Source organism: Erythranthe guttata, chromosome 14 (assembly GCF_056151865.1).
Source record: "Erythranthe guttata isolate IM_541 chromosome 14, IM_541, whole genome shotgun sequence".
In the NCBI taxonomy this organism is placed as follows: Eukaryota; Viridiplantae; Streptophyta; class Magnoliopsida; order Lamiales; family Phrymaceae; genus Erythranthe; species Erythranthe guttata.
The window spans coordinates 7,330,001-7,342,662 of record NC_142546.1 but is presented as its reverse complement, the minus strand read 5'-3'; the positions used below and the strand labels follow the sequence as shown (position 1 = coordinate 7,342,662).

Here is a 12,662-nt window from a genome sequence, read left to right as displayed (position 1 = left end):
TTTATTGAGCTTGAGGTCGAGATCATCTATTTTTTTTTCTTTATCAATTTCCATATTAAATATTACTGAAATGCTATTCATAGTGCAATTTTTACCGCCTTGCAGTGCGATTTATTTCATTTGTAACTTTCCTTAAAAAAAAACAAATTCGCCCGCTATTTCGTGTATTATTACACGAAATCCACTCAATAATTTCGTGTATTGTTACACGAAATATAAGTGTTTATTGTTATAGAACACGAAGGACGAAACTGTTAGATTGAAAAAATTCGTGTATTTCGTGTAATTAATAATACACGAAATTGTACATCATATTTCGTGGAGTTTTCCACGAAATCATACATTATATTTCGTAGATTTTTTCACGAAATATAATGTAATGTTTCGTGAAATTCAGTACGAAATCACTAATTGATTTCTTTTTTAATTAACCAATTTATTTCAGACACTCAAATTGACCTAAAAATTCAAATACAAATACAAATTAAACTAGAATTCAAATACAACTACAAATTGATCTAAATTTCAAATACAAAATTGACCTAAAAATTCAAATACAAATACAAATTGAACTAGAATTCAAATACAACTACAAATTGATCTAAATTTCAAATACAAATACAAATTCAACTAGATTTCAGATACAACTACAAATTGATCTAAATTTCAAATACAAATACAAATTGAACTAGAATTCAAATACAACTAAAAATTGAACTACCGACCAGACTTTAATTGTTCGTACAAGAGTAGTCGGGGTTTGTACATTTTGAGTAAGTGCCTCAAGTTTTTAGCTCTATGGTGTACCCATGCCGAATGGATTGGTGGTAGAGGACTATTCGCGACCAAATTAACAAACATGAAATGATTGTTGTGCAATGTCACAACAATCATACATGATAAGTGACCACTGCCAAACATAGGAAGGTAAGTCATACTCCATACTTGAGTCAAAAGTACCACTAATGCATTGTATCTGGTAGCAATGGCCAATCCCATTTCATTCATGTCCATCCAATAAGCTTGTGGACAAGGCCCTGAGGTCCAGTCACACTTGTGTATGACCTCAACGTATCCGGTACTGCCAAACATCGCCGTGCACACATTAGCATGCTCGTATAACTCAATAAGCAACTCCCCTCTCACTTGCGGCCATCTTTCTTGATCCCCGTACACGGCTTGAGCAACGCACCGGTACCCACAGTTGCCATCTGCCATCATGTTAACATAATCTTGAATAAGACGGACCATAAATCTGGGCACGAAAGAATAAAAGTCGATTCATTCATGTACAGGTATTGTAGGGGCAGCAGATTCTTGTGTGGGAATACGAGAACCACGACCTTTCATCTTCGATAGAGGCGTTCCATCAGTGCTTCTCTCAACCTTTGCTTTAGGAATCTTTGCACCAGATGAGGTTTGGCAACCCTTGGAACCACAAGACGACTTAATTGTCTCCTCATCAATATGATACTGCCATCCGGAATGGTCTCTCTTTGTCGAGTTATTCTTTGGTCGTCCTTTGGTCTTAACAAATGATGGCTCGGACAGATGCGACGTAGACGGATAAACGATGCCACGCAATGAGGCAACGACGTTTATCTTACTCGTGTAATTCATCTTCTTCAAATTGAAATTCAGGTCATCAATCTGTCTATCCACAATCTCCTCGCAGTTTACTTGATACTCAGGTAGCTCCGAAGGCTCAACTGCCATGGTACTCCAGAATAGATGCAAGTCTGAAATGACAAACGTGTCATTATCTTCCATTTTCTGCACAATTTTGCACGCGCATAGGAGCCCATGAGTATTCCAAAGATATTGTGTGCAAATACTCGGATCTTGCATCGCCGGGGACTCCATCTCTTGATCAAATTTCTCTAATGCCAGATGCGTAACATAACAAATCAAACCCTGAAAACACGGCCATGCTGCAGTATGCTTCCTTATCTTGGATGATAATGAAAAATCGCACTTTAGCTGACTAATTTGGATATAAACTTGGTCCCGAAGTTTGCCTTGCACGTTATCCAGACCTCTGGTCGAAGCATTTAACCAACCATTCGCTGAAGAATGAGCACTCTCCACCCTATCCAATTACAACAACAATCAAAGCATACAACGACAATCAAATTACAAAATAAATATTATTTTTATATAATATATTTTATCATTTAAATAACTAAAACATGTAATACTTGTTGGTGTCCGTGTTGCCAAAATGATACACATTGCGAGTATAGGCTCGAACAAACTTCTCCTTGTATATCAACCACGTATCATTCAAATACTGTATCAGTCTAGGATACCCTGCATACCGTCCAACAATTTCATTGTAATTGTAATGATACTCTTCTTCGGTTTCTGACTTCACCAACTTAGCCCACAGCACACGTCGGAATATTAGACCTTGGTCTTTGTTGCCTCCCATAAATTTCGTCGCATTTGCCTCAACATTTCTGTTTATATGGAATATACACAGCATATGATACGAAAATGGGAAGACATTTGGCAGTGCTTTCAAAAGACCCAAATCCATGTCTGTCAAGATCGCATCAGATTCGACACTATCTAGCAACTCTTTCAAACAATTCAAAGTCCACTCGTAGGTGTCTGCATCTTCATGCTGTTGGGGATCGTGCATGTATACGCAGCGGAATTTAAAAATTTTATATCGAACTAGTTTCGATTACATGCATAAACTAATCACATAGTCAACGTACCTTAACGCTTCCGTCATACATATGGTAATTATCGATTTAATTGAAAAATACGTAAAACCGAAAATCACGAAACATGCTTATACTTCATTTCACAAAATCGAAACATGTAATCACGTATTACTCATGCTCGCAAATTAATAATCATACAAACATGTTCGAATCGAAATTACGAAAGTTCCGATTTAATTACCTCTTGTAGCGTGCGATTTCGACGAATCGAAATCCTAGAACGAGTCACGTACAAGCTGCTAATTACCAATCCACGGGGCTGCAATTCACGGTTGGAACAAGCTGATCCAGCAAGCAACGAGCGGCGACGAACGGCAGCAGCAGCGGCGGTGCGGCGCGTGCGGCGGTGCGTGGATTCGTCGGGGCAGCAGCTCCTCTCCAATTAGGTTTCACCTCGTATTTTCGACCCACTCGAACTACAGCACTAGATGTAAACGAGTTAGATAACAACACGAATATAACGAAGGAAAAAGAGGAGAAAAACCGGCGGTTTTCCGGCGGTGGTCGGCGGTGGCGCGCCGGTGGAGCAACGGCCGAAGAGGGGAGCGGCTAGGGCTTGAGCGGCTAGGGTTTGGTGCTGAAAAAATCTGATCTCAAACTCTTGTTTGAGGTCTATTTATACCTAGGGTTTTCAACCCTAGTGGGCTTAAGTCATTGGGCTTGACCCACTGATGCATTAAGCCCATTCCCTCGTTGGCCTCGTTTCTAATAAACGATCGTCCACAAAATTATAACAAAATTATATTTGTGACGAGCTCAAAGTCCTCGTCGATACGAGTGCCTCTTCGAAATTTCCAATTTCCAAAATTGGAAACTTCCACTTCAGTGGACTTGCTAAATCGAGAAACTTCCCAATTTAGAAAGTTCACTAAATTCCGCATGTCTCTCTTTCTCTACGTTTATTCCGATTCGCAATCCTCAATTATGAATCTTGGATTCAATCATATCGACATCCAATCGTTCAAAGATTAACACATTAATCTATGCTTGTTGATATCAAGGATCTATATTACACGAGAAGTGTGACCCTCAATGGTTCAGGTGTATGCTAGCCGTGGGCTCACAACTCTTTGTGATTCGAGCAACACATTGTTCTTATACGAACTCCTCCCAAGAGTCCCAATTAGAGTAAAACTCATTTTACCTAATCCCCGATCAAATCGGTGCCCAACGAATCAAGATTGGCGTCTAGCAACTACGCATCATGATTCCCTAGATACAAATGAAGTGCCTGCAAGAACCTTATGATATAGTTAGCGTACAGTACGATCCCTTCGTAGCACATGTCCCGATTGAACTAGAGGCATTGGTTCACCGAGACCTCTTATAAAGTTCAATAACCGTGCGAACGTCCTAGGTATTATAAATCCGTTCGTGTGCGACTTAGGGAAACACATTTCCCTAATCACCCCACTATCAACTCTGGCCAGAGATTCCATGGATTATAAACCGTCAGAACACACAGGACATCCATGACTACTCAAGCGCTCGAATCCCCTACTACAATGCACAGACTTCACACTAGATTTCGGATTGCACGAACGTTGGCCCTTGGAGCGGTCCGCGGTGGGACTCAGGGACAGGTCACGATACAATCGGTCCTCTAGTGAAGTCACGGTGATGTCTGGGTCTTAAGGACTAATGGTGTACAACTATATCTTAGAAACCTATTACTCGATGAATGAGAACCACTTATAGATTTCTAGGGCGAGGGAGTTCAGTGAACTCATCCAGTATGAGCACCCACTCAAGTATGCCGATGTCACAACACCGAGGACTGATGAGACGCAGTACACATACACTAAGTGCTAGTCTCAAAAGGGAAAGGCCGGTATCCTCATTATTGGCGTAACCCATCGACTAGGAACAAGGTTTAACAGTTACATTACATTGCTGAGTTATCTCACGATTCTACTAGATCAACTCACAGTAATAGAGTAACTCGTTAGGACTATATCTATGCTGCTTGCATGGGATAACAGATAAAGAATGCCAAATAAGATATTTTATTATTACGAACGAAAAACGATTGTTTTATTACAAAGAAAAGAGAAAGACCACAACCACAAGTTGGCTTGCCGGTCACCTACTCTAACAATCTCCCACTTGACCTAAAGCCAACTACTCATAAATCTAAGCCCCATCGACTCTCGATGTTTCTCGTGGACTGATCCTGACAATGGTTTGGTGAAGGGATCTGCAATATTGTCCTCCGAGGTGACTCTGTCTAGCTTGACTTCACCTCTCTCTATGATCTCTCGGATCACATGGTATTTTCTCAACACGTGCTTCGACTTCTGATGAGCTCTTGGTTCCTTAGCTTGCGCTACGGCTCCGTTGTTATCGCAGTACAGCCGTACTGGATCGCTAGCGTTCGGAAATACACCCAACTCTTGGATGAATTTCCTAATCCATGACCCTTCCTTTGAAGCATCTGATGCTGCAATATATTCAGCCTCGGTGGTGGAATCAGCCGTTGTGCCTTGCTTGGAACTCTTCCAACACACGGCACCCCCGTTGACTTTGAATATATACCCCGAGTTTGACTTCGAGTCATCCACGTCCGATTGAAAACTAGAATCCGTGAAGCCTTCTATTTTCAACTCGGTATCCCCATAGACCAAAAACAAATCTCGAGTTCTTCGCAAGTACTTGAGAATGTCCTTCACAGCCTTCCAATGGGCTGGGCCGGGGTCGGACTGATATCTGCTTGTGACGCTCACAGCATACGCAATATCAGGTCGTGTACACAGCATGCCATACATTATGGTTCCTATAGCGGATGCATAAGGTGTCCTTTTCATCTCCTCGATTTCCATTTGCGTTTGAGGACGCATGGATTTCGAGAGACGAACCCCATGGGACATTGGCAAGAATCCCTTCTTGGATTCTTCCATGCTAAACCGTTTAAGAACGGTGTCTATGTACATGGATTGGGACAAGCCAAGCAATCTCCTCGATCTATCTCTATAGATTCGTATTCCTAATACGTAGGATGCTTCTCCCAAATCCTTCATCGAGAAACGTGTGGATAACCATACTTTAGTCGACTGCAACATCCCTACATCATTCCCAATGAGTAGTATGTCATCAACATAAAGTACAAGGAAAGTCACTGCACTCCCACTAACCTTCTTGTAGACACAAGGTTCCTCCGGGTTTTTCACAAATTCAAACTCTTTGATAGTTGTGTCGAACCTTTTGTTCCAACTACGGGATGCTTGTTTCAATCCATAAATGGATCGCTGGAGTTTGCAAACCTTTTGCTCATCTCCAGAAGATATGAAGCCTTCCGGCTGCGCCATGTAAATTTCTTCCTCAATGTCCCCATTAAGGAAAGCGGTCTTCACATCCATTTGCCATATCTCGTAGTCATACCACGCAGAGATGGCCAGCAAAATCCTAATGGACTTAAGCATAGCAACTGGAGAGAAGGTTTCCTCATAGTCAACTCCTTGCTTTTGAGTATAACCCTTCGCTACCAATCTAGCCTTGTAGGTCGATACCTTTCCATCTACTCCAATTTTCTTCTTATAGATCCACTTGCAGCCTATGGGAACAATTCCCTCGGGTGGATCTACCAAGGTCCATACCTTGTTGGAGTACATAGAGTCCATTTCGGATTTCATGGCATTAAACCAATGTCCCTTGTCTGTATCCGATACAGCTTCGTTGAAAGTTCTAGGATCACATCCTTGGTCAACTTCATCAACGAGGAATAACCTATCGAGCGCTCTCCGAACTCTTTCGGATCTACGCAGCGACGGTTCAGGAGGTATGTTAGTGGTTTGTTGAATTGGTTCATTATCTGATTGTTGTGCTTGAACTTCAGATTGTGGTTCTCGAACTTCTTCGAGATCAACTACACTGCCCTTTCTATCCGATAGAAATTCATTCTCAAGGAACACGGCATTTCTCGAGACGAACACCTTAGCCTCGGAAACATAGTAGAATTCGTATCCCATGGAATCCTCGGGATACCCCACAAAATAGCATAGGTCGGATTTTCCATCCAACTTATCTCCCACTAGCCGCTTCACGTAAGCGGGACAACCCCATATCCTAATATGTTTAAACGTGGGTTTCTTGGAGTGCCAAAGTTCATAAGGTGTGGAGTTAACTGCTTTGGTATTAACCCTATTCAGCAAGTACACGGCAGTTAGGAGTGCATGACCCCACAGGTATGCCGGTAGCTCGGTGAACCCCATCATAGATCGAACCATGTCTAACAGTGTTCGATTCCGACGTTCGGAAACTCCATTAAGTTGAGGAGTTCCAGGAGGAGTCCATTGAGACAGAATCCCATTCTCTTTAAGATAGTCTATAAACTCAGTACTTAAGTATTCGCCACCACGATCGGATCGTAGTTTCTTAATACGTCTACCGAGTTGGTTTTCTACTTGATGTCTAAAATCTTTGAACCTTTCAAAAGTTTCAGACTTATACTTCATTAAGTACACGAAACCATACCTAGAATAATCATCGGTAAAGGTAACGAAGTAGTTAAAACCACCCCTAGCACTAACGCTTAGTGGACCACACACGTCTGAATGGATCAAATCCAAAAGACCCTCGGCCCGTTCCATCTTCCCTTTGAAGGGAGTCTTGGTCATTTTTCCTTTAAGGCAGGATACACAAGTTTGAAGTGATTTAACGTCCTCCAAGGAGAACATTCCTTCACTAACAAACTTGTTCATCCTTCTCAAGGAAATGTGACCTAGTCGAGCGTGCCAAAGTTGTGCGGGGTTAAGACTTATATCTTTTCGTTTTGCTGATATAACGTTAATAGGTATTTCACTTGGATTCAGTTCATATAAGTTGTTTATAAGTTGTCCCTTACAAATCATATTTTGTTCCTTTTGTATAATGCAAATCGAATTTCCAAAAACAAAAGTAAAACCTTCATTATCCAAAACAGGAATAGAAATAAGGTTTCGAATAAGTGACGGAACAAATAAACAATTGTTCAAAACAATGGAAAAACTAGAATCCAAAACAGAAAGATAAATTGTCCCAATGGCTTCAGCAGCAACCCTTGCTCCGTTGCCCATTCTTAGGTAGGTCTCACCCACATTAAGCCTCCTACTTCTTGTCATGAGCTGCAAATTATTATAAAGATGTGAGCCACAACCAGTATCCAATACCCAAGCAGAAGATTTAACGGACAAATTAACTTCAACTAAATACGTACCCTTTTCAGAACGTTTCTGATCGAGGTAAGCCTTGCAGTTGCGTCGCCAATGGCCCTTCTTTCCACAATGATGGCAAGCGTCATCAACTTGCTTGGTGACCTTGTCATTCTTCACTCCGCTCGACTCGCCCTTCTCAAGTTTCTTGCTCGGGCCGAAACTCCTTTCTTTCCTTTTCTTCTGGAAAGAACCTTTCTTTGCAGAAGGAGCAACTAGGAGAACTGATTTCTCCTTCTTGATCGTGGACTCATAGCTGACCAACATGTTCAACAACTCATCCAATGGTGGATCGAGCTTGTTCATGTTGAAGTTCACTATGAACGATTCATAAGAACTAGGAAGGGACAGTAGGATCAAATCCACCGAGAGCTCGGCCGGGAGGGTGACATCAAGGCTCACCAGCTTCTCAAGGAGAGTGATCATCTTGAGACCGTGCTCGTGGACCGAAGCCCCTTCACGCAGCCTCATGGTGATCAACTCCTTGGTAGCTGAGTACCTCGATGCCCTAGTATTCTCACTATACATGCTTTCAAGATGGTGCTTGATATCATAAGCATGCACATGAGACTCATACTTCCTCGCGAGCTCTGGCACCATGGATGCTAGCATGTAGCACCTCGCATGGAGGTCGTCCTTCTTCCATGCCTCGAAAGTGGCAGTCTCGTCAGCAGTAGCAGTCGCAGGAAGAGCAGCGGGGGGACGTTCATTGAGCACATAGAGACGCTCCTCGACTTGGAGCACAAGTTTCAGATTGCGAAGCCAATCCAAATAGTTTGGACCGGTGAGTTTGTTTTGGTCGAGGATTGAGGAAAGGGGATGTTTGGACATTGTTGCTGAGAAAATTTTAAGAAGACAATAATTAGAGTTTAGTTCGTAATAATCGTTGCAATTAAAATTTTGGACTTTTATGTTTTAATTGTTCTCCCACTAATTTTATCGAATTCCACCACCCTCTAGCAGACAATCGAGAAAACTTATTTTTCTTTAATGGACTTTAGGTCCAATAGCGCTAATGTAACCCGTAGTTAATCTATCCCGATTACATAAGCCTAAAGGTAGAGTACTATCAATCACATCACTATGTGACCCTAAAGTTCGATTTACCTCACACTTGATAATGACCTAAGTTAATCTAGCGAATATCAAAATCTTCGTGTGTCAAGTCTAGCCTACCAATATGAGATGTCATAGATCCAACTATATCAAACTAATGCAATCCCTAGTTAATCTAGCCGACCACATTAATCCAACATAATTTTATCTATGACCGTATCTCCATCTAATGTCAATTAAATTACAGTTTATCCCACAATAGCACTCCCCGCTAACACGGCTTACTGCACTATCATGAGAGGCTACACATAATTTAATTGTTGGTAGAAGGAAAGAAAAATTCAACAATTTGGTTTTTCTTTATAGCTTGATAATTATTCTTAATTAAGAATGAGGGATTTTATTTATTAAATCTTATTAGCTCATCGGAAGTTTTAGGTTATGATCGTTTGTGATTCCTACAACTATGTTCTCTAGGTATGTGGAAACGCATATTGATCCTAAGAGAGACATACGATCATCATCGTACTTAATCACAATTATTCATCTCATGAATTAATTAATAAATACGATTAATTGCAAATATAATTAACGGACTCCCTTCATTCATAAATCATTCAAATAAGAATGAAGTCAATTAATTATTTGCCATCTAATTTGTGTTCCATTAATTAAACTAATTTAACGATTAAATTAAATAATTAATCCAACACTATTCTTTGAATTCAAATTAAATTAATGGATCAATTATCTAATTTGGGTTTAATTGATAAATAATTTCAAAAATTAAAAATCAATTAATTTTTAATATTAATTTCAGAAAATCAAATTAAATTTTTTTTTTTTTTTTGTGCTGACCGGACCGGTCGGACCGGTCCGACCGGACCGGTTCGTTCAGCTGAAAAAACAGCAGCAAAATCGAATTTTTTCAAAATTAAATTTTTTTTATATTTTCTGAAATATTCAAAATATTTAATTAATATTAAAACACCCAATTAGATAACACCAATAATTCAACAATTCAACAAATCGAAGCATGCTTTCGAAAACGATAAACACGTTGACAAATAAACGATTAACCCGTGGCTCTGATACCACTGTTGGGGATCGTGCATGTATACGCAGCGGAATTTAAAAAATTTATATCGAACTAGTTTTGATTACATGCATAAACTAATCACATAGTCAACGTACCTTAACGCTTCCGCCATACATATGGTAATTATCGATTTAATTGAAAAATACGTAAAACCGAAAATCACGAAACATGCTTATACTTCATTTCACAAAATCGAAACATGTAATCACGTATTACTCATGCTCGCAAATTAATAATCATACAAACATGTTCGAATCGAAATTACGAAAGTTCCGATTTAATTACCTCTTGTAGCGTGCGATTTCGACGAATCGAAATCCTAGAACGAGTCACGTACAAGCTGCTAATTACCAATCCACGGGGCTGCAATTCACGGCTGGAACAAGCTGATCCAGCAAGCAACGAGCGGCGACGAACGGCAGCAGCAGCGGCGGCGCGTGGCAGCGGCTGCGACGGCGCGTGAGCGGCGGTGCGGCGCGTGCGGCGGTGCGTGGATTCGTCGGGGCAGCAGCTCCTCTCCAATTAGGTTTCACCTCGTATTTTCGACCCACTCGAACTACAGCACTAGATGTAAACGAGTTAGATAACAACACGAATATAACGAAGGAAAAAGAGGAGAAAAACCGGCGGTGGTCGGCGGTGGCGCGCCGGTGGAGCAACGGCCGAAGAGGGGAGCGGCTAGGGCTTGAGCGGCTAGGGTTTGGTGCTGAAAAAATCTGATCTCAAACTCTTGTTTGAGGTCTATTTATACCTAGGGTTTTCAACCCTAGTGGGCTTAAGTCATTGGGCTTGACCCACTGATGCATTAAGCCCATTCCCTCGTTGGCCTCGTTTTTAATAAACGATCGTCCACAAAATTATAACAAAATTATATTTGTGATGAGCTCAAAGTCCTCGTCGATACGAGTGCCTCTTCGAAATTTCCAATTTCCAAAATTGGAAACTTCCACTTCAGTGGACTTGCTAAATCGAGAAACTTCCCAATTTAGAAAGTTCACTAAATTCCGCATGTCTCTCTTTCTCTACGTTTATTCCGATTCGCAATCCTCAATTACGAATCTTGGATTCAATCATATCGACATCCAATCGTTCAAAGATTAACACATTAATCTATGCTTGTTGATATCAAGGATCTATATTACATGAGAAGTGTGACCCTCAATGGTTCAGGTGTATGCTAGCCGTGGGCTCACAACTCTTTGTGATTCGAACAACACATTGTTCTTATACGAACTCCTCCCAAGAGTCCCAATTAGAGTAAAACTCATTTTACCTAATCCCCGATCAAATCGGTGCCCAACGAATCAAGATTGGCGTCTAGCAACTACGCATCATGATTCCGTAGATACAAATGAAGTGCCTGCAAGAACCTTATGATATAGTTAGCGTACAGTACGATCCCTTCGTAGCACATGTCCCGATTGAACTAGAGGCATTGGTTCACCGAGACCTCTTATAAAGTTCAATAACCGTGCGAACGTCCTAGGTATTATAAATCCGTTCGTGTGCGACTTAGGGAAACACATTTCCCTAATCACCCCACTATCAACTCTGGCCAGAGATTCCATGGATTATAAACCGTCAGAACACACAGGACATCCATGACTACTCAAGCGCTCGAATCCCCTACTACAATGCACAGACTTCACACTAGATTTCGGATTGCACGAACGTTGGCCCTTGGAGCGGTCCGCGGTGGGACTCAGGGACAGGTCACGATACAATCGGTCCTCTAGTGAAGTCACGGTGATGTCTGGGTCTTAAGGACTAATGGTGTACAACTATATCTTAGAAACCTATTACTCGATGAATGAGAACCACTTATAGATTTCTAGGGCGAGGGAGTTCAGTGAACTCATCCAGTATGAGCACCCACTCAAGTATGCCGATGTCACAACACCGAGGACTGATGAGACGCAGTACACATACACTAAGTGCTAGTCTCAAAAGGGAAAGGCCGGTATCCTCATTATTGGCGTAACCCATCGACTAGGAACAAGGTTTAACAGTTACATTACATTGCTGAGTTATCTCACGATTCTACTAGATCAACTCACAGTAATAGAGTAACTCGTTAGGACTATATCTATGCTGCTTGCATGGGATAACAGATATAGAATGCCAAATAAGATATTTTATTATTACGAACGAAAAACGATTGTTTTATTACAAAGAAAAGAGAAAGACCACAGCCACAAGTTGGCTTGCCGGTCACCTACTCTAACACATGCGACATAAATGCAACAACAATTGTAAAATTCCTCCCAACTGAAGTTATCCCAATTATTTCCAAAAGAGGCATAGCATACCTACAACAATGTTGTTTTTACATATTTAAACAATACAATACATTAAAACACAATAATCATAATTTAAACAATCGTAATTTTTACTTACTTATTGGTTTTGTATGTGCAGTCCATCGATATAACATACGGGAACAGCCGTAGTAACTTAATAGATTCGGGACATGCAAACATAATATCTGTAATCGTGTTGCTCGTTTCACTATCGACGCGATGCCAATATCGATACTCGCCTTGTTGAAAGTTATGCATCATAAACTGAATAACAGTCATGCCCTCCATT

At 40.9% G+C, this 12,662-nt stretch overlaps 1 protein-coding gene across 1 annotated transcript; it reads right to left on the bottom strand.

Moving 5' to 3' along the window:
- Window positions 1–717: 717 nt before the first annotated feature.
- Window positions 718–1,218, bottom strand: LOC148765042 (uncharacterized). The gene has a single exon (XM_088812653.1). It carries the CDS (start codon window positions 1,216–1,218, stop codon window positions 718–720), a length of 501 nt encoding a protein of 166 aa, XP_088668779.1.
- Window positions 1,219–12,662: the final 11,444 nt, after the last annotated feature.